Source organism: Pongo abelii, chromosome 7 (assembly GCF_028885655.2).
Source record: "Pongo abelii isolate AG06213 chromosome 7, NHGRI_mPonAbe1-v2.0_pri, whole genome shotgun sequence".
In the NCBI taxonomy this organism is placed as follows: Eukaryota; Metazoa; Chordata; class Mammalia; order Primates; family Hominidae; genus Pongo; species Pongo abelii.
Window position 1 is genome coordinate 77,954,346 of NC_071992.2, and position 26,927 is coordinate 77,981,272.

At 38.0% G+C, this 26,927-nt stretch overlaps 1 protein-coding gene across 7 annotated transcripts in view; it reads left to right on the plus strand.

Annotated features, from left to right (window-relative positions):
• The window catches only part of NKAIN3 (sodium/potassium transporting ATPase interacting 3), a 799,758-nt gene that overhangs the window by 717,218 nt on the left and 55,613 nt on the right, over nucleotides 1–26,927 (plus strand). For all 7 annotated transcript variants that reach the window (XR_008527972.2, XM_054561658.2, XM_054561657.2 and 4 more), the window contains one exon: nucleotides 1,172–1,232. Coding sequence is in view for 6 of the 7 variants with exons in the window: in XM_054561658.2 (XP_054417633.1) it covers nucleotides 1,172–1,232 (61 nt within the window). In the remaining variant the exon portion in view is untranslated. The remainder of the gene's footprint in view (nucleotides 1–1,171; nucleotides 1,233–26,927) is intronic.

Here is a 26,927-nt window from a genome sequence, read left to right on the forward strand (position 1 = left end):
AAGTGTAAGAAATGTTAAGCTCCCCAAGTGCTTTCTGAAGCACCCCATCACTTGGCTTGAGATGAGAGCAGGTGCCCACTGGGTGGGAGGAGCCATCAGCACCCTGGCAGATTTCTCTGTAAGTCCTTCTCCTAGACCTCACCCTAAAATTTTCTCTAACCTCTCACCCTCTCAGGGCTTCTTGGCCTTTGTCTAGACAGTCCAGAGATGGATTACAAGCTCAGGGTCCTAATTCATGTGGGTAGTCAAAAGCCCCAGATATCTTGTTCTCTGCATTGGAAACTTTAGCCTTTGACACCAGGACTATCAGAAAAAGTTTCTTTTCCAAGTATTATTTTATAATGGGGGTAAAGGGTGGAAACAAACGTTAACAAAGACAAGAAGATAAACTATAGCAGCTATCAAGTATCTATTTTTCGTACCTATTGAAGTGCTTATAGTAAGTATTTTTAGACTGGACTAGATTCGTAGACAATTTTGTCCTCTAGGAATTGCAGTGTCTTTGGCTCCATGGAATAAAAATTGTCCTCTTAGCATCATAAATGCAGAGGTTAAATTCTACTCCTGCATTTATTCTCTGAATTACTAGTATCCAAAGTACAAATCATCTCTTCTATTTTATTTTATCACTACTGAATCACCAGCAAGTTAATGTGTTTTCTTGTGGTATGATTAACAAAGCAATTTAGTATCCAAATATGATTTACATTCCCAGAGCACTATAAATAATTAAGTAGATGATTGGTATTTAATTTATAAGCAACAAGTTTTGATTCCTTCTGTAGCTTTTAAACATTAAAATAGTTATAGTTAATTAGTGCTAGTACAAAATGCTCAATCATCAGAAAAAAATCACAACTTTAAAATGGATTTCTTAATAATCTTTGCTGATTATAAAATACAGGAACTGTAAGTCCCAAATCAAAATCTAAGTGAAATATCTAGAAATTGGTTTCCTCCCCCATTTCTGTGTACTTTTTAGAAAGCTATTAAGGCTACATAGAAATGAAAAGGCTCTTTTAAAATCACAGCTATCATTTTAAAAGAGTTTTTTCCACTGCAAACTCTTAAAAGTTGCTCATAAATATTTATCTTTATTAGATTATATTGGCTCTTTAAGTATGGAAACTTGGCATAGATTCTTAAGGTACACATTTTTTCCCTTTTGCAGTTGGTGGGTTTTGTGTATGCCTGTTATGTGATCAGTATTTCCATGGAAGAAGAAGACACATGTAAGTACTGTTTTCTCTCTCCCTGTGGGTTCCTTTTGAATGAGATACAGCTTCCGAAACTAATCATTACAAGGCTATGAAATCTTTTATATTTGGAGTCTAAAATGATTGAACTCAGCATACTAAAGTTACAGTCAAGAGTTGACAGACTGAATTGCACACAAATAAGGTGACGCTACATATTGAAACACTCAATTTGTGAGAGCACGTGCAGAGACTCAGAAGGCCAAGGACTGCTCTCATATCATATGTTAGCAACTTTTCATCAGACACCTAACCATTATGCCGAGCAGACAGTCAGCGGTTGTTTTACCTATTACCAATTTTAGGCATGCTGGTGGCAGAATTTAGAAGTCTGAGTAACAGTAATGATATCAATACAATAATACATTACAGAAAGATCTATATGTGTATAAACCATATAAAATGCAATGAAAAAAACTGAAATTCACAACCTTCCAGGTGAGATGCAAAAAAAAAAAAATTATGAGGTGCTAAAAAAAAGTTAATGGGATGCTTAACAGGTAAATCATGTTTTAGCAGAACACCCAAAGGAAAAACATTTATTAATATTATGAACTGAAGTTATATGATAGAGCTTTAGCACCATAGGTCAACAAATGACCTTCATTGAGTACCTGCTGATGTATAAGACACTTCTTGGCACAACTCTGTTAGGGACTCACATTTTTTTATTTACTTTCAAAAAAAATTTTTTTTTTTTTTGAGACGGAGTCGCCCTCTGTCGCCCAGGCTGGAGTGCAGTGGCATGATCTCGGCTCACTGCAAGCTCTGCCTCCCGGGTTCACACCATTCTCCTGCCTCAGCCTCCTGAGTGGCTGGAACTACAGGCACCTGCCACCATGTCCGGCTAATTTTTTTGTATTTTTAGTGGAGAAGGGGTTTCACGGTGTTAGCCAGGATGGTCTCGATCTCCTGACCTCGTGATCCTCCCACCTCGGCCTCCCAAAGTTCTGGGATTACAGGCGTGAGCCACCATGCCCAGCCTACTTTCAAAATTTTAATTTACTTTCAAAATTTTAATTTACTTTCAAAAAATAAATTATTTTAGATAAAGAAATCACACCTAACCAAACCAGAGATTGCATTGCAGTCATTGTTTGAATCTATAACAAAATGAATCAAAGTAGCTAGCCATTATAACTTCCTTCCAGAACACAACCTCAAAGGGGTCTGATGAATCCTATCAAACAGATGAGTGGTGCATGATATATGAGTTGGAATCCAGAGTCTGATGGGGTCTTGTCTCAATTTATTTGACCAAACCTCAGACCCTGAGATTAAAAGTATCAGGCAGTGAAAACAAGCAGAGAAATTGCATCATGTATTTAATGCTTACTCAGAGTTGTTTTTTTTTTTAAATGCTCGATAAGTCAAACAGGTGCTGTCACTTGACAAGTGCAGTTCTAATGACAACACTTTTCATTTAGAGGTTAACTTCAAATCTCTATTTTTAGGAGTTTTATTAGTAGTTCTACAACCTGATGAAGTTAATATACAGGTTAGCAGCATGCTTCCAACCCAGAGCTGAGACAGGCTGCACAGCCAAAAACAGTTGGTTGAGCATGAACAATATTAACTGGAATTTCAACCTGAAAGTTATTGGAATTTGAGTTGAATAAGTCAAAAAATTAATAAATTGATAAGTCCCAGCTGAATCTCTTATAAAGTAGATACCTACTTTTGAGTAGTTATCAAACAACAACAACAACCAAAACAAACAGTCCTCTTTCTTTTCCTCCTCACTATACTGGTCAAAGACTCTCAAAAGACACCAGTGCTCAGTTGTACCTAACAGTGGGAGAAAAGGCAGATTAATCAATAGTCTCATTATGTAGTGCAATAAATATACAAAAGTCTTTTCCTTGAGACTTGTGGTTTAAGCAAAGCTGGGAAATGCAAAATGGCATGCAAAATAAAAGACTCTTCTAAATGGATACTTTTGTTAACTTTCTATTAGCCTTCTTTTCAGTGTATATAAATTGTTCACTGCCAGATATCGTCGTTCCATTGACTTTGATGTCTTTAATTAGCTTAAGTTTCTCTATAGAAATCTCTGAATCAGCTATTTCAATGCCCTTCAAACTGGGATTGAAGCAGCTGCTAGGAGACTATTCTATTAGTGGTTTAATTCTAGCATTTGTTATTAGGGCCATACATTACGTTACCGAGAGACATCTGGATATAGTACTTGTGTTGTCATCAATTCAAATTGACTCAGAGTCAAAACAAACCTTGGGTGCTCAAAGCAAAGTATATATGCCCAAGACTAACTTAACATGATAATCTGCTGGAAGAGAGATGATAATGGAAAGCAGTCACAAACATTTGATAGTTCTCAAATGAGGGTAATTTTATATTTTTTATTGAAAGAGGTAGGAAACAAAAGTGCAGATGTGATTAAGTTGTCCCAGGGTCTTCAGAAGGCAGATGTGAGCAAAAAGTCATGTCTGAAACCAATTGCAATGATCTCATACACTAGTACTATTTGTACCAACACTTAGCTTTTAGGTGCAACAATGAACTGCCCCTTGGATATGACATTACCAACCCTCAGTCAGGAAGACATGTCCTTTGAATTATTTTTCCAAAACTTACACATAAAATAAGTAAACAATACTGGTATCTTTCCAATTTGTCTAAGTACACTTCTGGAAAGCTTATTCTAAAAGAGAACTGCAAATATAATATAATGTCAGTTTTTTGGCAGGCAATAATACATCATTCATAATTTTGATTCTATTCTAACTAATGAAAATTTCTGCATTATTCAAAATGCAAAATTAAGCCTTGTTCTTGGGCTGAAAACTGCCAGCCAGCCTTAAAAATTAATAACAGCTACCACTTCCCTCCTCTGCACTGTTAAAGTGGATATATGGGACTAACATTTCAGACAGACATATCCGAAGGGTAATAAATACTTGAGGAAACATTTATTTCTAGCCACCCGTCTTCTTAGTTACCTCTCAGACTCTTTTATTAACTATTTCTTATAAAGATTATGATTGCAGGTCAAAGACAATGAAATAAAAAGCTCACAAAAGGCAGAGTGCTAGGTGGGGTCAGCGCTTTTCATCATTCATTCTAATGAAAAAGCCTAGTTATATCTCTTCCTTCCATTTTTCATTGCTTTTAAATATATATACATAAATATATATCAATCTCCATGAACACTTTCATGAGACTAGAATCTCTGGAATCATAATGATAAAAATCTGTCAACACCTTGTTTGGGAATCATTTGCTGAAAATGAACTTGAGGGTTTGTTACTACTTGTTAGACTTTCCAGAAATAATGTTTTTAATTCAGAGAAGTGTGGAGATAAGGTGAAAAATAGCATTTTACTTGTATCAATACTGCCAGGCTTTTTCAGAGGGTCTGTTGCTAGCACTACTCCTTCTGATATTAGGCTGCAAATTGCAACTGGCACATTTATTTGGGCTCACAAAAGCTAGTCTGGGTTGTATATGTGGAATGATGAGAGATGAAAGTATATTGAAAACTCTAACAGTTTTTGAAAGGAAATGAACCCCTCAGATGTGGGTTCAATATTTTACGTTAAAAAGCTCTAAATAGTTCTTTATATAAACATTTGACCCTTGCTATTATACTTTTGAGGAACTTTTTATTGGAAGGAAGCATAACTATCGGAAAAACATTTTATCGCTCTACTGTCCTTGAAGCTTCCTGCTGGCTAATGTTCATGTATTTACCTGTCTGCCCATGAACTCCTTCTAAGAAAATGAGGTGATATTTCCATAGCAATGGTGTGAGCTGAAAAATTTTTAAAATCCTGTCTCCACCTAAGAATTTATGAAAGAAGCGAATGGTAGGGAAAAAAAAAAAAAAGACTAGTTTGACTGTTAATTTATGAATTTCCTTTCCCCAACTATAATCTATGGAAGCCTCAGAGAAGTAAGGTGACCACAAGGCCAGACACCAGGGGAGGGAATAAGCAGTGGCCTGGAAGATCTTCAGAGTAGAAAACCAGTCCATTGTTTTGCACCACTAGCAATGTATGCACATTTGAAGGTGAGAGGAGAGGACAGTGCTGTGAGTCAAAGATGGAGAAATGTGTAGTATTGGTAAGGGTGATCCTGAAGTCACAGTGAACATTTCAAAGGAGCCACCACATTTGCCTAATAAGCCATTAAGAATCTACTGATTGTCATAGTGCACTTTTTTTTTTTTTTTTTGGTAACTATCTAGTTGGTTGCATGTAACTGTCCTAAAGGCTGATTCTCTCTCCATCAGCCTCACTAGAGCTCAGATTTAGATCCTGAAACATTTTCCTAATTTGCTGAGATGGCTCTGCCAAATAGCTACACAATGACTAGCTAATCCTCCCACTAGCACAGATCTATGAGGGTAGAATCTTTGTTTTGCTCCCCACTGTAACCCTATAGTTCAGAAAAATGCCTTGCATGTAGAATTCAATAAAGAAATATTTGTTGGCTGGGTGTGGTGGCTCAACCCTATAATCCCAGCACTTTGCAAGGCTGAATCAGGCGAATCACTTGAGCTCAGCAATTCAAGGGCAGCCTGGGTAACACGGTGAGACCTCATCTCTACCAAAAATACAAAAACATAGCCGGGTGTGGTGGTATGTGCCTGTGGTCCCAGCTACTCAGGAGGCTGAGGTGGGAGGATCACTTGAGCTTGGGGTCGGAAGTAGGAATTGGTGGGATGGAGGTTCCAGCTTTCAGTGAGCTGAGATCCTGCCACTGCACTCCAGCCTGGCTGACAGAGGGAGACACTGTCTCAAAAAAAAAATAAGAAAAAGAAATATTTGTTGAGTTTATAGTGTTAAATAAATTTTCTGGGCCCAACAACTCAGTTTTACAAAGTCATTTTTAAAACCCCAGGGTTCTCAAGTTTGATACTGCTTTATATTTTGAATTTAGTGAGATGCCCGATGCACTTGCAAATGTTTATGTGAGGCAAGTGGAGGTCCTACATTTTTAATACAATTAGATATATTTTTAGTAATTTTGAAACTCAAGGTATAGGGAGATAAAATAAACCTCCACTGTACCATGTCAGAACAAGAGCTTGATTTTGTGAACTCCTGGACAAGACACCCCTGAGAAAACAGGGACTTACTTGAAAGGGATGCACTCACAGAGTAAGGCAGGCATTTAGGAGTCAACTCATCTGCAACATGTGGTGAAGGGGACAGAGTTACTGTCAAAGAGTGGGGACCAGCAGGATTGTAACCTCGGCCACTCCACACAGGAAGTTCAGGCAGCACAGAACAGGATCCCAGCTACAGTGCTCTGGTTGAGTGACAAGATTCCATCCCTTAAATAGGTTACTGAGACAGACTCTCTCTCAAGAATATCATAAGCATTCAAATGCCCAAACCAGCAAACCAACTGGAGTTTCCCCACAGGGGAAAGATAGAGAAGCCCCTTTACCAGAACCAGATCCAAGGTTACCACTAAACTCACAGTGAAGTAGAGCCTAAAAGATTGCCTATCTCCTTAAGCCAGGATTCCTGATTATAATTCAGCCTGACTAGAAATCATCTACAGCGATATATCCTACTCTTTTCCCTCCCCCACCTCCAGCCACATCTGTTTTCCTGAATCCACCAAGAGCTTTCATACCCAGGCCTTTGAGAGAGGCCTCCTCCCTCTGTTGACCCACTAACTTACATATACCCTTCAGATTTCAGCTTAGCTGTCTCTTCCAAAATTTAACCATTTTCCTCCCACCCTCTCTGGGTTAGTTGAAGATACCGATGATATATTGTGAGATGCTTTCATTGCACACTGTGCTTTTTCCTTGGCAACATTTAACACAACTGTAATTTTTTAAAGTCATGTTATTCACCAAGGCTGACCCCATTTCCTAACATAAAGGGAACCCTACACAATTTTCAATGAATAAATATTAAATGAATGAGTCAATGTATGAACAAATGGACTCAGTAAGATGATGAGAGTTTCCAATGGCAGAGATCGGGGAGAAGGTTCTTCCTTTTCTCTTCTCTATCTCCATTTATATAAATGACAGCTCTTCACATCAGCTGAAAAGCTTGGGCATATTCCTTGTATTCCCTGACTCTTCCCTGATTGTCCACACCCAGTTAATCATCAAATGAGACGTCTTCACCTCCTGTCTTAGTTCTTCTGGGCTGCTATATCAGAATACCATAGACTGGGTAGCTTATAATAACAGGAAGTTATTTCACAGAGTTCTGTTGTGAAAAGTTTAAGATCAAGGTACCAGCAGACTTGGTGTCTGGTGAGGGCCCACTTCTCTGTTCATAAATGACTGTCTTCTTCCTGTGTTCTCACATGGGCAAGCGAGCAAGGCAGCTCTCTGAGGTCTCTTTTATAAGGGCACTAACCCATTCATGAGTGGCCTAATCACTTCCCAAAGGCTTCACCTGCTAACACCATCACGTTGGGGATTAGGTTTCAACATATGAATTGGTGGGGATGGGAGGGGAATAAACATTCAGACCATAGCATCTCCCTTCAAATGACTAAAAACTCCTACATGTTCTTTAACATACTTCTCACAAACACCCTCTTCTCCATGCCGCTGTAGACCCTGAGTGTGTCTCTGAATCTGCACTCAACTTACTTTTTAATTAATTGTATCCCCCACTCATAAAAGGTGGAGGTCATGTCTTACCTACCCTAGGATCTCAGAACCTGCTTCAGTGTATGGAACATCATAGGAAATCAGTGAATATTTGTTATACAAAATACATAGTGGAGAAAATGCTTGTCTTTACATTATCTCTCATACCTCTTTCCTCACTCCCTGAGAAAATTTAAACTTCCCATTCCCTGTACCACAGAAAAAAACATAATTAATTCATAATAAGGTATTTGTGCACTTACATCTTCATCAATTTTCCAGAGCAAAAGCATGGCCCTATATTATGCACTTATATTATCTGGAAATTTTCCAGAGAGAAGGTGTAGCCTGTTTTGCCAAAAACTTGAGATCAGCAAGCAGACAACTCCTGCACCCCAGAGGGGGTTCTAATTTTCTACATTTCTACTTGAAACCAGATGTTAGAAATGATTTCAGTGATGGTGGTCCTAACTGCCAATATCTAGCTCTGTGACCATTGCTGAATCACATCACCTCTTTGGGGATCCGCAAGTCACCGACAGCTCTGACACTGCAGTTCTATAGATGATGCTTTTGGGTGGGGGTGATTTCAACGTGTGATCAGGCATGTCACATTTCCTTCTTCACTGATTTACAAATGGTCAACATCAGGAGTGGTTTCAAAACACCCTGACCTCTATGCTCCAGAGTTACAGTAACGAAGTCTGATGCATCAGCCTCAGCACTAAAACAGGCCCTCTACACAAATGCCTGCCCGCTCAGAAAGAGGAATCACACCTCCCTACTCCCTGCTTTAGACAGGTCAGAGCTCTCCAGTTCTCACCATTACCAACAGTGCCAGGCTGTGCAGCACTTCTCAAGCACTTTACTTGAGAAGGAAGAATGAAGAATCTGCCATCCAGATGGTGCCGAGTGGAAAATGTGGGATTTGGGATGCAGATGTGATAATGAGGGAGCAGAGTACCAAATTTAAAAATCACACCTTTGTGACACCCTGGATGCACAGCAAGGAAAAAAATGGACTGTAAGGATTTTATGAGCATCTTGTGGAATAGTTTTATCCTGGTTATTAGTGGTAAAATTTAGGAGCCCAGCAGAAGAGCAGTTGACAGCATCCTGCCAGGGCCTCTGTGTTTCCATTTTAAATCTAAATTCAGTATTCTAATCCCAACAACCCCCTTCTCAATGGTCTCACAAAGCTGGCTCTGCCAGCCCCACTGTGGTTTTACTAAACCTCCACTTCTGCATGTCTGTCCCTAAGCTGCTTAGTGGTGCAGAGAGGAGCACATGCCCTGATGCAAACTCACAACGTCACATGTGAGCCACCCAACCCGCTCCAGGGGCCTCCCACTCATTCTTCATCAGTGCTTTCTCCAAGGCCCCTAAAAGTGAATTATTTGAGCTGTCAATGCCGCAGATCACCCTAGCCTCATTTTAGAGAGCTTAGAGTTTCTATCCTCATTTTGGGGATGAACAATTGAGGCCCAAAGAGGCAATGTGACCGCCGGCGGCTTTCTCCTCCTCTGCCCTGCACCCTTGACGTTAAGACTCTATCACTGAGACTCTGTCACACAAAAAATAAAAGCAGTGGGAATGATTTCCTCAAGTTCCCAGGCTCTCTATCTGTCAGATCTGTCTGTATCCATCTATGATCATCATCTTCGTGACAGAAAAAGCAGCCTTCATTTTGTCCCATGGCTTTTGTGGCTGCTATGTCCATCCCACCCACCTGTTTAAGCACCTTGCTCTCTTAATTATTTTTTCTCTCTGTCCCCTCCCCCAACTTTACTCCCTCTGCCCAGCTTCTTCCTCCACTAGGTCTTTTCCCTTCAGCTTATAAACAAAGTCACATCAACCAGAAAAAGAAAATAGAAATCACCCTTGACTCCAACTGGCATGAATTTAACTTTCCTGTCTGTCATACTCCTTTCCTCCACATCCCAACTTCTCTCATACTCCTTCCCTCCACATCCCAGCTTCTCTGCACAGACTGGCCGAGACTGACAGCACTCCCTTCCTCACCCCCTCCCATTCACTCTTATGCCTCCTGAGTTATCACTGAAGATGCTCTCTCAGAGGCTAGCAGGGACTTTCTAATTGTCAAGTTCTCTTGGATCTTATCAAGATTGATTGACAGCTTTGGCTGCTGTTGACTTCTCCTTCCTTGAGCACTTTCTCCCCTGGATTTCCAGAAAATTGCATCTCTTGAACAGCACATATTTTGCCAATTAAAAATTATTTTTAATATCTAGTGTTCAATAGTAGAGTGACTATAATTTACAGTATCTATTGCACTTAGGAAAATAGCTAGATAAGAATACTTTGAATGTTTCTACCATAAAGAAAAGACAAATATTTAAGTGATGTATATCCCAAGTACACTGATTTGATCTTTGCAAATTATATGAACGTATTAAATTATCACATGTGCCCCAAAACTATGTACATCTATTATGCATCAATTTTTAAAGGTACTTTTAATATTCTTATGCAGATTAAGCAGATTTCTGATGCAGACACAGGTAACCAATTTTGAAGAACTTGTTCAAGCTGCTTTTGGAGTGATGAACTGTCATTATGTCCTTAAAATATTAACTAATCATTCCTACTATAGAGCTTATATTGACATTCACACTGTTATAATAAAGCATTTTAAGTAAGGTCAGCCAATAAAACAGAAATGTTTTAAAGTAAGACCAGACAATAAAAGAGATGTTTATCCTTTTAAATAACAAAATGGCATATAATATTTTTAAGAGCTATAATCTTGGACCAATTATTTAAGATTTAATGGAGATCTGATTTTACACTACCTTAAAAAGAAGTATCATACAAGTAACCAGCAATAAAGGGCATATATGGAACACTCATCTTCATGTTCTCTAGACTACGTACTTTACTAAGAAAAAAATAATAATTTAGTGTTCTTTCTGGGAACAATATTTGAAATTGCCGCCTAAATGAGATATGAGGGAGTATTCATATGACTTGAATGCAAGTGTGAAAAAAAATAAGGAACATTTGGCAAAAGCATTTATCTCTCCTTCTAAATTGTATAAGACACGAAGTAAGTTAATTATAAATTGTATCTAAGTTATAACAAACTAGTGTTTCCATTTTATCCGCATTTTTCCTCATAGAAGGAAACAGATCTTTCTCTTTCTCTCTCCCTCCCTCTCTCTCTTTCTCACTGATTGTTAAGTACAGAAAGTCTATATTAAAGTTAGTGGTATTTTCTGAAGACATCTTTCTTTGTCACAGTTCAATCAACTACAAAACTCCTACTGTTTCCCAACCCTTATTCATTTAATGCCACCTTCAGCGATGTCATGACAGCTATGTACAAGCTTGTGTCAGAGACTGGCTGGCTATTCACTAAGCCCATTTGTTTGTTCTCCTCCCAAGCACACAGCTGTACCATCTATCCTAGCCACCAGGCAGTTAGATGCCCCATGAGATTGTATTTTAGATGAGGGTTCCAGTCCTGGCCCCTAAATAACTTCCACTTGTGATTCTTCATGCTCTTATCCTTTCTTCCTGCTGGACATAGATCAGCACTGAAGCTTTGGAAGCCACATGTTTCAAATGCTGGAGCCACAGTATCAAACGGGCCTGGGTCGTTGAGTGTTGCTCAGAGAAAGGTTAACCATATAATTTGAGAAGCAGGTGATAAGTGCCTTTGAGGCATAAGACACTGAGGAGCACCTGAGAGAGTCTGTCAGAGAAAGGTTCCCTCCCAGACAGGGAGACCCCGAGTAGAAACAGGCAGGAGTTCTCCTGTCATTCAAGGGAGAGTCAGGAGTCCAGCATATCAGGCATTCAGCAAACAGAAGTGCCTCCACCATGCCTGGGAAGCCCTCTTTGAGAAAAGGACATGTAGGCTAAGACCTGAGGATGAAAAGGAGCTAAGAGGCAAAGGCCAGGAGAGCATTCCTGGCAGAAGGAGCAGTAAGCATGTAGGGAATCACTTACTGGAAAGGCTTCCAGCCAAAACAAAGGGCTTGACTACAGAAGCAGCTTCATACCAAATGGTCGAAGAGATGATCTGGGCTTCCCTGACCTGCTGACTCTCAAAAGAGTAGTGAATTAAAGGGCAGATTGTCCCAGAGACTTCATTGTAAATCCCGTATTGAGCGGGAGGGCTCTGTGAAAAGGATAAAAAGCATACTGTGTTTTCTCATGTTGTGAGAAAAAAATCACAGGTTGGGCTTAAGTTTTATTTTCTTTCCCTTTGCTCTATATTTGCCTCATTTTCTATTTACTCACCTACATGTTTATTTGGAAAAGTAAATTAAATCTGTTTCTTTTTTACTTAAGGAAAACAAACACTCAGTTACTAGTCCTAAAGTCAAAGCCAAAGTGTCATACTGACTGTGTTTTCCTCCTAACTGAGACAAGAAAGTTTCAGGGAAACAGGTGAAGACCAAAGTTTCTCTAGGACTTTGTACATTTTCATGAGGGAGGCTTTTCTGCCCAGAAAATTCTATTAATATCTACTCAGGGTTTTAAACCATTATGCAATTTAAAAGTAACAAATTTTTTAAAAACTGTGGTTTTTTGTTTTTTTAAGCTCTAAATCAAGCTTGTCCAACCCGTGGCCCATGGGCCACATGCAGCCCAGGGTGACTTTAAATGTGACCCAACACAAATTTGTAAACTTTCTTAAAACTTTATGAGATTGGTTTGAGATTTTTCTTTTAGCTCATCAGCTATCATTAGTGTTAGCGTATTTTATGTGTGGTCCAAGACAATTCTTCTTCCAATGTGGACCAGGGAAGCCAAAAAATTGGACACCCCTGCTCTAGATGCTACATAGAACTTTAAGTATTCTGCTTATAAATCTAGCAAGTGCTAAGAATCACTTTAGGGGAGAGTTTCTTTTCATTGTGCTAAAATACATAACATAATATTAACCATTTTAATATTTTTAAGTGTACAACTCAGTGGCATTAGGTACACTCACAGTGTTGTGCAACCATCACTACTATCATTTCCAGAACTTTTTCATCATCCTAAACAGTATCTCTGTACCCATTCAACAACAACTTTTCAACTTTTCATCCTCTCCTCCCTCCAGCCTCTAGTAACCTCCATTCTACTTTTTTTTTTTTTTTTGGAGACAAAGTCTCACTCTTGTCCCCCAGGGTGGAGTGTGATGGTGCGATCTTGGCTCACTGCAACCTCCGCCTCTCCGGTTCAAACAATTCTGCCTCAGCCTCCTGAGTAGCTGGGATTACAGGCACCTGACACCACGCCCGACTAATTTTTGTATTTTTAGTAGAGATGGGGTTTCACCATGTTGGCCAGGCTGGTCTCGAACTCCTGACCACAGGTGATCCACCCGCCTCGGCCTCCCAAAGTGCTGGGATTACAGGCGTGAGTCACCGCGACCTGCCCTCTATTCTACTTTTTATCTCTGTGCGTTTGTCTATTCTAATTACCTCATGTAAATGGAATTACACAATATTTGTTCTTTTGTGTATGGTTTATTTAATGTCCCATAAGGTTTTCAAGTTTCATCTCTATTGTAGCATGTATCAGAATTTCATCCCTTTTTTTTTTTTTTGAGACGGAGTCTAACTCTGTCACCCAGGCTAGAGTGCAGTGGCGTGATCTCAGCTCACTGCAAGTTCTGCCTCCCGGGTTCACACCATCCTCCTGCCTCAGCGTCCCGAGTAGCTGGGACTACGGGTGCCCGCCACCATGCCCGGCAAATTTTGTTTTTGTATTTTTAGTAGAGGCGGGGTTTCACCATGTTAGCCAGGATGATCTCAATCTCCTTACCTCATGATCCACCCACCTTGGCCTCCCAAAGTGCTGGGATTACAGGTGTAAGCCACCACACTGAAACTTCAATTACTATTCAATCTATTTAAATTCAATAGTCTACACTCCTTTAAATAATCTATTCCATTTATAACTTAAATTCCCTTAAACATTTAACATGAATTCACTGTAATTATCATTTTTGGAAGTCCTTCATATATTTGTCCCAATAAACAAAACATTCACTGGTTTTTAAGCTAATCCAGCAAAACTAATAAATCTAATAAAATAAGCTCATTCATAAACTAAATCTCAAGTTTTTTTAACACTACACAAATGTAATAAATATTGTCATGTCTTTCAACCTAAAATCACAAGTATAAAATCAATCACTCAATTAAAATTTCGAATTGGTTTCAGTGGGTTAATCTATCAAATCTAATATAATCCATCTGATTATCTTGAGAACTAAAAAGATTTTATATACCAAGCAGACACAGATTATCCCAATGATTATAAAATTCTAACCTGTACTTTCTGAAATAGTATTAACACTATATGGGATTAACTTACTTTGTTTTCTGCATAGTTAATTTCATGTGTTAGAAATACACTTCTCCAATAAATAAGCATCTCAGACAACTTAAGTTTTCTTATGTTCAGGAATTTTCGGCTGGGAAGCGGTACCCAAATTCTAAGAAGATTCTATAGCTTACCACCAATGAATTTAAAGAGCTTTTCTTTAATAGTTGTTGGAGCAAAACAAAATCTCATTCCGTAAAATAATCTAGTAGCCCACAACTACGGGACTCAAAGGACATTCGATTTGAATACAGAAGACTTTACTCCTACTGAGAGTCTCATTTTGGTTGGTTTAATAATTGTTAGCCCTTTAAAACATTTTAACCTCTTTTCATATGGCTTGACAGACACTTTGTTGGCATTCCATTTGCTTCTTTTAATCATATTGCCTGATGGAATCCTGTATTCCTTCCATATTTTAGGTAGGCTGCTAACTCCTGTACGCATTGAAATGTTTGATTGGCTGTATTTCTCTCATATCTTTTCTTGTTCTGAGGTCACTAAACTGTTCATATTCAAAAGAACTTATAGTCCAGAGGCAAAATATTATTGTTTAATTTTAGACTTTTAAGTCCCTTAAATACTTAACCTGCAAACGTGAATTCACTGTAATGATAATATCATTTTTTAGTCCTTAAAATATTGTCCTAATAACAAAACAAGCATAAATAAACAAACTTAAATAGCTAATTTTTCACTTATTAACTGATTCACTCATTCAAGAAGCAATTATTGGGAGACTTCTGTGAGTTAGGCCATGCCACAAGGATACAGAGATGAATAAAACTTGATCTGCCAGAAGATCTTACATTCTAATAAGGAAGTGAGGTAGGCAAATAATTACAGAAGAGTGAAATGCAGATATTGGTTTGTGTAAAGTGAATCAGATGTGTAGAAAACATAAGCAGAGGCTAACTGTGTCTCAAAGCATCAAATGTGGCTGCTCAGGACATATAGTATGGTCTCATGCAAAATACACACCATCAGGAAGAGAACAAAGGAAAGACATTTTAGATACCAGGGAAAATAAGCTATAAAAGCATAGAAACGCCATAAAATATTTAGGAATGTTTGTGGAAAATCTGGATCAATCAAGAAGTCATAAGTTACTGGGTACATTCAGTTCACGAAACGAATGGTGGATCAGTCCTTGAGGGACCTTGGGTTCGGTTTTACACTAGTGACTTTCAACTTATTTCATACTTGGCACTCATGGAGAACGCCTCTTTTTTAAATTTGTTTTTTTAGAGACAGGGTCTCTGTCACCAATGCTGGAGTGCTGTGGCACAATCATAGCTCACTGCAGCCTCAAACTCCTGAGCTCAAGTGATTCTCCCACCTCAGCTTCCCAAAGCACTGAGATTACAGGCGCCCGGCTGGAGAATTCCAACATTTATAGGCATCCAGTGGTAAATAAACTAGCCATCTCCCAGGAAGAAATGTCTGCCCTAGAAGGCTAACTACCCCAAGCCTCACTCAATGAACACACACACACACACACACACCCCCCACAGAATAAGAGAATTGATACCTTGCCACATCTGTACCCACTCAGGTCACACCACTTCAGATGCTCTGCTGGATGATGTGGAGCAGTGAATGGATTTAATCTTGGGAATGATATGATCAAATTCAGTTTTCTTTGAACAGTAATTCATAGAAAGGGAAAAGGATTTATAAAAGAGATCTCAGTGAGCAAATGGCATTTTCATGGAGATTGTCCTAGGAAAGAGAGAAACAAAAGTAATAATAGGAGCTATAAAAAAAGAAAGTATTTCAAAAGGGAAATGTCCAAAATTGTGAAAGCAGACAGTAAAAAGGAATTATGAAGAGACTTCAATGCCAGCAAGCATTTGTTACTTGATTTAAAGAGCAAAGTAAAACATTGGCTAGACTTAAATAAGAATGATTAAAAAATATTTTGCGGGAAAAAACTTGATAACTAAGAAAAAACGTATTACATAGGAAAAGAATTTGTCTAAAACTATTTAGGCAAACTCTCAGGATTGTTTTAAGCCTCAAACCTTTTTGACCATGATTTTTTCTCTTAGCCATTCTATTCTGCTTCATTGATTCCAAAGAGTTTAGAAATTCATTATCCCATTATGTAAATATCATACACTATTAGAAAATTTTAAAATGGGAAAAAATTGTCAGCACTGAGTATGAGAAACATCTAATTCCAAAGATCTGGACTTGCAGTGGGAGCAAAAGCCAGAAGTACAGTCAAATAAAAATGTTGAATAGTTCCAAAAATAGAAAAGGTAGGTGTTTTCAAGAATTTTTTCCAATCTTATTTTCTCCTGAATAAAAGGTTCCTCCAAATGAGCCCAACAATACTGACACAAAGGCCTCAGCCACCAGTGAATCTGAACAGACAGTAATTGAAAAATTACAAAAACTTTGAGAGGGCCTTCAGTAAGGCCAAAGCAGCCACTCCATCTAATTACTGAGCTCTTGACAAAGATTAAGGAAGGATTAAGGGCATATCTACTATAGAGAAAGAGAGCACAATTTGTGTGTCTTTAAAAAGAACTGAGTGACTCTTAAAATAAGAGAAAATGTACTATTAAAGATACTGATAAAGTCTTGTGTGGTGACACGCACCTGTAATCCCAGCAGTTTGGGAAGCCAAGGTGGAAAGATCTCTTGAGGCCAGAAGCTTGAGACCAGTCTGGGCGACATGGTGAGACCTTGTCTCTAAAAAAAAGGAAAGAAAGAAAAGTAGCAGGGTGTGCTGGTGCATGCTGCTTGGGAGGCTGAGGTGGGAGGATCTCTTGAGCCCAGGAGATTGAGGCTGCAGTGAGCTGTGATGATGCCACTGCACTGCAGCCTGGACAACAAAGCAGGACCCTGTCTCTTAAAAAAATAAAATGCAGACTAAAGTAAGAAAAATAACTTATTTTTTCCAAATGTGAGAAAATCAACACAAAAAAGTTTATATCTGTTAGGGGAGGGCTGGAATGGTGAGAGCTGGTGTGTTATAGACATCTTTATTAAGATAGTACAACTCTTGCAACAAAAGGCAATGACAGAAGCTGCAGCAGTAGTAAATGCACCCCTGTAAGAACTCTACAGCCTGGTTCCCTGACTCAAGAATCAAAAACCAAATACTAAAGCAAGCACAGTCCAGGGGATCCTCACAGAATAACCAGAATAAGTGTATCAGTGAATCTAAAGGAATAACACTGAAAACAATTGGAAAAAGCCACTTTGAGCACCTTACTCAAAGGAGATATTATTTTCAAAGACTCTCTGGAGTGACTTGAAATGACATGAACGGAGAGAGATCTTCTCTCATGGTTTGTGCTACTGGGGAAAAAAGGGGGTAGAAAATGAAAGCAATGCCTGTCAAAAGTTAAAGAAAAAGTGAGCAGGATTGTTCTGAGCACCAGGCACTGACCTGCCCATGGACTATTCAGCAGCAGCCCTGGAGAGAGGGAAGGAGAGTACTTCCACATGACACTCAAATTCACGAATTCTGCCTCCACGGAGTTCTCTTTTCTTTCCTAAGAGATCTTTATGCAGACAAGCTTCCTTTCCAGAACAAAAACAAGTCATAGAAGATAAAACCATTAGTCCTCAAAATGTGGCACACTAATCAATTTTCCCTTCCATACGAGCTGCTCATTTTAAATATGAAGAAATCCAACCAAACACACGTTCGTGAAAGTTCCACAGGGACACAACTCTGTTCAGGGGATAGCGAGGACGGAATGTTGGAATTCTTACAAATCATTATGTAATCCTACATTACTAGACAGAGCCTTTGAAATTTTGGAAATACCAGTTGATGGAAGAGTATCCTCAAAATAAGATAAATGTTTAAATAAGTCAGCAACAGCTTGCTGTTCCCTGCATTCTTTCTATGTGCCAGCACTCCATCGCCACTATCTTGTATAAGGTAATGAAACCCTGTGAGGCAGCCATTGTCCTCCTTTTACAGATGAGTAAACTATGATTTTTTTTTCCCAACTCACATAGCATGTAAGAACTGCAGCCAATATTTAATCCAGATATTTTGGGTGCCAAAATCCAAATGCATTCCAAAATGCAGTAGTACCTTTCTTTCCAGAATTTTGTTAACAATAAAGTTCTTCATAAACAGGCTAAAAAAGATAGATATATATAGAGAGAAAGAGAGACATTAGTCACTCACTAGATTAAAACCAGAATATTCATATTTAAATATTGAGTGATAATATAAAGTACTGGCACAATATAGAGAAAATAATGGATTAGCCCACTAAAATTTAAGTGGATATGAGGAGGCACATGTAAAAGAACAAACTCAATAATTTTCTCTCAAATCAATTATCTCAGCACAGACAATTTAATATGTGAAGCTTATCATTAGAATACCAGAATTTCAGAATCCAGTTCAAATACTGAAAAAATCTAAAAACAAAAAAATTTAAAAACGAAAACTGTGTTTCATTTTAATAGCTGCAAAATTCTATATGGCTATCCAATGAAATTATGAAATAGAAGAATACACTATTGTTAAAGTCTGAGTTGATACAACGTAAGAGAATATGACATGACAGATGTTGTGGGTGTGATTTTTAAAAAGCAAAAATGTAACCACCACTATTTTCCAAAGACTGGACTTAATGCTTCTTCTTCATGGTAGTGGCTTGCAGAAGAACTTGGCCATCTTCGTGATTTCGCAGCTACATCAAGTGCAAGCACAGGGACTGATTCTGAAGTCAGGGTTGATGTGGTGGGATGGGCTGTGAGGAGTAGGAGTAGACATCTGCTTCCTTTCCCATCTTTCCTGTTGGCATCCATTGAGCTGTGTAAGTGACTCACTCCCACTGTGATCTCAATTGTCGAGCATGTCCTGCTCTTAGCTGTCAGCACTCCACATGTGAATTACAGTGGAGCCTGGGACTCCATACCAACTTCCTGAGCATCAGAACTGCTGTTTCACTTGTCTTCCATAATCTCAAAAATGTCTATATAGCCAACCCTAACTCAGAACCATATACAGAAGGAAATTCCAGGACACATAACTCCAGCTTAGGTAAATTAACACCATACAAAATCACTACAATTTTTAATAATAAAAATGAAAGCATTACTGTTCTGAAATTATCCCATGGAATCTAAATGCTATAGCGATTTAATACTCATCATTATCCATCTTTAATGTCCCTAAACAAACTTTAGTAGTTACAATTTTAAACCGTTCCATCTTATTTTTGGACATTTTCTACATTCCACTTCCCCCATAAAATTCTGTCCTAATGTCATATGTTTATTCTGTTAAAAATGTTTTCTTAACTCATTATATATTTCTGCAGTAAAAAATTCTTGCAGATTGAAATTCCATTCTCAATGTTATCTTTTCATGAACAAAAGTTTTTAATTTGTATAGTTCAGTTATTAAGCTTAAAGTAAGAAATTCTGTGGTTAGTACTTTTTCATACTTTTTAGGACTTTGCCTAAACTATGTCCCATGAAGATATTCTTCTATATTATATCATATTATATTATATATTAAGCATCTTACATTGTGATCTATTGATTTTTACATATCATGTGAGGTAGAAATCAACATTCTTTATTTCCTCTATATGTGTATTCAGTTGACCAAAAACCCTTCACATAAAAAACTATTCTTGATCGCATTGCAAAGAAAATGGCAGATAGGAGACAGAACTAACTTGCAGCTCCCACTCAGATGGACAGAACAGCACGTGGAGACTCACTCATGAACTTTTGCTCCAAGAACTACCGCAGGAACATATCAGGAAAACTGAAAGAATTCATAGAGCCTTTGAAAGAAGTGGCTTGCCACTGCATACTCCGTGAAACAGCAGAAAACTGTGAGTGCCCAAAGTGTGAGCTGGGGAATGTCTGTTTCCAAGCACACGTCCTCACTGGGAAACTTGAAAATTCAGATCACGGGAGAAGAATTTAACCTCACCTAGAGCTGAAATGAATTTAGAGAGCTGAGTGAAATATAAAAGCAGAAGCAGCAGCGGGAAGAGCCCTGTAAGGACTCCTGGCCCCCAAGGAAGACCAGGGAAGCCATTTCTTACTTTATTTCACAGGGGACCTTGGGGAGGGCTGCCAGTGGAATTGGGGAAAAACCACGAGGAGAAAGAAACTCCCTACTAAACTTTGTAATAATTTAAACATAATGTGAATTTTCCTGGACAGAATCTGTAGTGGGTCGGCAAAAGGGAAGTACAGATATAACAACAGAAGCCTCAGCAGGCAGGGAGGGGTGAAGTCTGAAAGCCATGCTTGCTTTCTCAGCAGGGAGGCTTGTAGCCTGGGGCAAGTTCTCAGCCCTGCTTACTGGTTGCGTGGAAATAAATTTGGTGCTATTTGGGGGGACATAGTGGGAGTGAGAGTGGCCTTTCTGGCTGCATGAGAACTGACTGAAGCCTATCATTGCCGGCTTTCTCTCACTACCCTGGCAACCTGTATGACACAGCAGAGGCAGCCATAATTCCCCTGGGAACATAACTCCCTTGGCCTGAGAACCACAACTCCATACCCCACAGCAGCCACAGCAAGGCCTATCCAAAGAGAGGCTGAGCTCAGACACGCCTAACCCTGCCACCACCTAATGGTCTTTCTCCACCCGCCTTGGTAGCCAAAGACAAAAGACATAATCTCTTGGGAGCTCTAATGGCCCCACCTTCAACCTGAGAAAGCTGAGTGCTCCTCCAGGTGACCATAGAGGAAGTTTGTATCCTCCCTATACTACCACAGCTGATGCCGTCTTGAAAGCATCGCCTCCTGGCTGGAGGCTAACCAACTCAAACCATAAAAGAACAACTCATAAAAAAACAACACTGCCCCAAGAAAGGAGAAAACAACAGCTAATTTCACCACCTGCAACACCCTGGCTAACCAGAGGTCCTGAGTCTTTCCATGTGACTTTACTGCCAGCACAACCAGCATTCAAGAAAAGCAGTGCACTAAACAAAACCATAACCAAAGTCTCACACAGAGTCCACTTCACTCCCCTGCAACCTTCACTGGAGCAGTTGCTAGTAACCATGGCTAAGTCACCTGAAGACAGTTCACATCATAGGACTCTTTGCAGACACACCCCAGTACCAACCCAGAGCCCGGTAGCTCTGCTGGATGGCTAGACCCAAAGAGAAATAACAATCACTGTAGTCAGGCTCTTAGGAAGCCCCATCCCTAGGGGAATGGGGGAGAGCACCACATCAAGGCAGCACCCCATGAAACAAAAGAATCTGAACAGCAGACCTTGAGCCCCAGATGTTCCCTCTGAAATAGTCTACCCAAATGAGAAGGAACCAGAAAAACAATTCTGGTAATATGACAAAAAAAGGTTCTTTAACACCCCCAAAAGATCACACTAGCTCACCAGCAATGGACCGAAACCAACAAGAAATATCTATATTGCCAGAAAAATAATTCAGAAGGTCGATTATTAGGCTATTCAAGGAGGCATCAGAGAGAGGTGAACTCCAACTTAAAGAAATTTTTTCAGTGTTACTGGATATAGATGGAAAAATCTCCAGAGAAATAGAAAGCATAAATTTTAAAACAATCACAACTTCTGGAAATGAAGGACACACTTAGAGAAATGCAAAATACACTGGAAAATCTCGGCAATAAAATCAAACATGTAGAAGAAAGAACTTCAGAGCTCAAAGACAAGGCTTTTGCACTAATCCAATCTAACAAAAACAAAGAAAAAAATCAGAAAAAAACGAGCAAATCCTCTAAGAAGTTTGGATTATGTTAAACAGCCAAACGTAAAAATAATTGGTGTTCCTGGGGAAGAAGAGAATTCTAAAAGTTTGGAAAACATTATTTGAGGGAATAAGTGTGGAAAACTTTTCTGGCCTTACTACAGATCTAGACAACCAAATACAAAAAACGCAAAGAATGCCCAGGAAATTCACTGCAGAAAGATAATTGCCTACACACATAGTCATCAGGTTGTCTAAAGTCAACACAAAGGAAAGAATCTTCAGAGCTGTGAGGCAAAAGCATCAGGTAACCTATAAAGCAAAACCTATCAGATTAAGAGCAGATTTCTCAGCAAAAATCCTACAAGCTAGAAGGAAGTGGTGTCCTATCTTTAGCCTCCTTAAACAAAACAATTATCAGCCAAGAATTTTGTATCCAACAAAACCAAGCTTCATAAATGAAAAAAAGATATAGTCTTTTCAGACAAAAAAATCCTGAGAGAATTTGCCACTATCCAGCCAGCACTACAAGAACTGTTCAAAGGAGCTCTAAATCTTGAAACAAAACCTCAAAATAAATCAAAATAGAACTTTCTGAAAACATAAATCTAACAGGACCTATAAAACAATAACACAATGAAAAAAAAAAGCAAGGTATTCAGGCAACAACTAGCATGATGAATAGAATAGTACCTTACATCTCAATACTAATGTTGAATGTAAATGGCTTGAATGCTGCACTTAAAAGATACAGAATGGCAGAATGGATAAGAATTCATCAACCAAGTCTCTTCTGTCTTTAAGAAATTCACCTAACACATAAGGACTCACATAAACTTAAGGTAAAGAGGTGGGAAAAGATATTCCATGTAAATGGACACCAAAGGAGAGCTGGAGTAGCTATTTTTATATCAGACAAAACAAACTTCAAAGCAACAACAGTTAAAAAAAAGACAAAGAGGGACGTTATATTATGAGAGAAGGACTAGTCCAACAGGAAAATATTACAATCCTAAATATATATTCATCTAACACTTGAGATCCCAAATTTATAAAATAATAACTACTAGACCTAAGAAATGGGATAGACAGCAACACAATAATGGCAGGGGACTTCAATACTCCACTGACAGCACTAGGCAGGTCATATAGACAGAAAGTCAACAAAGAAACAATGAACTTAAACTATATCCTGGGAACAAATGACCTTAACAGATACTTACAAAACATTCTAAGAAACAACTGCAGAATATACATTCTATTCATAAGCACATGGAACATTCTCCGAGGTAGACCATAAGATAGCCCACAAAACAAGTCTCAACAAATTTATGAAAATTGAAATTACATCAAGTACTCTCTCAGACCACAGTGGAATAAAATTGGATATCAATTGCAAAAGGAACCCTCAAAACCCTGCAAATATATAGAAATTAAATAATCTGCTCCTGAATGATTGCTGGGTCAACAATGAAATCAAGATGGAAACTTAAAAATTGTTTGACCTGAACAATAATAGTAACACAACCTATCAAAGCCTCTGGGATACAGCAAAAGCAATTCTAAAGGAAAAGTTAAACCATTAAATGCCTACATCAAAAAGTCTGAAAAGCACAAATAGACAATCTCAGGTCACACCTGAAGGAGCTAGAGAAAGAAGAACAAACCAAACCCAAACCCTGCAGAAGAAATAACAATGATCAGAGCAGAACCAAATATACTGAAAAAAAATACAAAAGATAAGTGAAACAAAAAACTGATTCTTTGAAAAGATAAATAAGATTGATGGACCATGAGCAATATTAACCAAGAAAAGAGAGAGAATCCAAATAAGCTCAATTAGAAACAAAATGAGAGATATTACAAAGAATAACACAGACAAAGATTATTCAAGTTTACTATGAACACCTTTATGTGTACAAACTAGAAAACCTAGAGAAGATGGATAAATTCCTGGAAATATGCAACCCTCCTAGATTAAACCAGGAAGAAATGGAAACCCTGAGCAGACCAATAACAAGCAGCAAGATTGAAATGGTAATTTTTTTAAAAAATTACCAATAAAAAAGTTCAGGACCAGATGGATTCATAGCTGAATTCTATCAAACATTCAAAGAATTGGTACCAATACTATTGACACTATTCCACAGGATAGAGAAAGAGGAAATTCTTCCTAAATCATTCTATGAAGCCACTATCACCCTAATACCAAAACTAGGAAAGGATACAACAACAATAACAACAACAAAAACTACAGACCAATACCCTTGATGAACACAGATGCAAAAATCCTCAACAAAATAGTAGCTAACCAAATCCAACAGCATATTAAAAAGATAGTCCACCATAATCAAGTGGGTTTCATACCAGGGATACAGGGATGGTTTAACATATGAAAGTCAATAAATGTGATATGCCTCATAAACAGAATTAATTAAAAATGCAAATCACATGATTATATCAATAGACGCAGAAAAAGCATTTGGCAAAATCCAGCGTCCTTTTATGATTAAAACTGTCAGCAAAATTGGCATAGAAGAGACATACCTTAAGGTCATAAAAGCCATCTATGACAAACCCACAGCCAACACTATACTGAATGGGGAAATGTTGAAAGCATTCCGCATGAGAACTGGAAGAAGACAAAGATGCCCACTTTCACCACTTCTATTCAACACAGTATTGGAAGTCTTAGCAAGAGCAATCAGACAAGAGAAAGAAATAGAGGGCATCCAAGTTAGTAAAGAGAAAGTCAAACTGTCACTGTTCACCACTGATATGATCATATACCTAGAAAAGCCTACAGACTAACCCAAAAAGATCCTAGAACTGATAAATAAATTCAGCAAAGTTTCAGGATACAAAATTAATATACACAAATCAGTAGCAGTGCTATACACCAACAGCAATGAAGCTGTGAATCAAATAAGAACTACATCCTTTTACAATAGCTGCCATATATATATATATGTGTGTATATGTATATATATATATACAATACTTAACAATATACCTAACCAAGGAGGTGAAAGACCTCTACAAGGAAAACTGCAAAACACTGCTGAAAGAAATTATGGATGGCACAGATGGAAACACCCCATGCTCATGGATGCATAGAATCAATATTGTGAAATGACCATACTTCCAAAAGCAATCTACAAATTCAATGCAATTCCCATCACAATACCATCATCATTCTTCACAGAACTAAAAAAAAAAAAAAAAAAATCCTAAAATTCATATGGAACCAAAAAAGAGCCCACATAGCCAAGCCAGACTAAGAAAAAGAACAAATCTGGAGGCATCACATTACCTGACTTCAAACTATGCTACAAGGCTATAGTCACTAAAGCAGCGTGGTACTGATATAAAAATAGGCACATAGACCAATGGAACAAAATAGAGAACACAGAAACAAAGCCTTACTTACAGCCAACTGATCTTCAACAAAGCAAACAAAAACATTAAGTGGAGAAAAGACACCCTATTCAACAAATGGTGCTGGGATAATTGGCAACTCACATGTAGAAGAATGAAACTGGATCCTCATCTTTCGCCTTATACATATAAAAAGAAACTCAAGATGAATCAAAGAATTAAATCTAAGACCTGAAACCATAGAAATTCTAGAAGATAATATTGGAAAAACCCTTCTAGACATTGGCTTAGGCAAAGACTTCATTACCAAGAACCCAAAAGCAAATGCAACAAAAACTATGATAAATAGATGGGACTTAATTAAACTAAAAAGTTTCTGCACAGCGCAAGAAATAATTAGCAGAGTAAGCAGACAACCCACAGAGTTGGAGAAAATCTTTGCGAATTATGCATCTGACAAACGACTAATATACAAAAGCTACAAGGAACTCAAAATAATCATCAGGAAAAAAACAAACAAACAATCCCATCAGAAAGTGACCTAAGACATGAATAGGCAATTCTAAAAAGAAGATATGCAAATTGTCAACAAACATATGAAAAAATGCTCAACCTCACTGATTATCAGGGAAATGCAAATCAAAACTACAATGTGATACCACTTTACTCTTGCAAGAATGGTCATAATTTAAAAATCAAAAAAGAATAGATGTTGGCATGGATGTGGTGAAAAGGGAACACTTTTATACTGCTGGTGGAAATGTAAACTAGTACAACCACTATGAAAAAAAATGTGAAGATTCCTTAAAGAAGTAAAAATAGAGCTGCCATTTGATCCAGCAATCCCACTACTGCGTATCTACCCAGAGGAAAAGTCATTATACGAAAAAGACACTTGCATGTGCATGTTTATAGCAGCACAACTCGCAATTGCAAAAATACGGAGACAGCCCAAATGCCCATCAGTCAACAAGTGCATAAAGAAAATGTGGCATATATTTATATATGTGTGTGTATATATATATAAGAAAATTTTTTAAAATGTATATATTTTTATATTTATATTTATATGGTATATTATATTATATAAGGTATAATAAATTTTATTATATTTATTTATTTATGGACTATTACTCAGCCATTAGAGGGAACAAAATAACTGGATAGAATTGGAGATTATTATTCTAAGTGAAGTAACTAGGAATGGAGAACCAAACATTGTATGTTTTCACTTATAAATGGGAGCTAAGCTATGAGGACTCAAAGGCATAAGAATGACATAATGGACTTTGGGGAATGGGGGGAAGGGTGGGAGTGGGTGAGGGATAAACGACTACACATTGGGCACAGTGTATACTGCTTGGGTGATGGGTGCACCAAAATCTCAGAAATCATCACTAAAGAACTTACCCGTGTAACCAAACGCCCCCTGTTCTCCAAAAACCCATTGAAACATATATATAAAACTATTATTTCCCTGTTGTCCTATGATGGCACCTTTTTCATAAATCAAGTAGATCTATTTTTTAACTCTATTATGTTTCATTTATCTATTGTCCTTTCTTATGTAATGGCATACTCTGTTAATTACTGTAATTTACTTGAAAAAAAGTCTTGATATCTGGTAGTATAAGTTCTTCAACTTGGTTCTTCAAGATTGTTTTA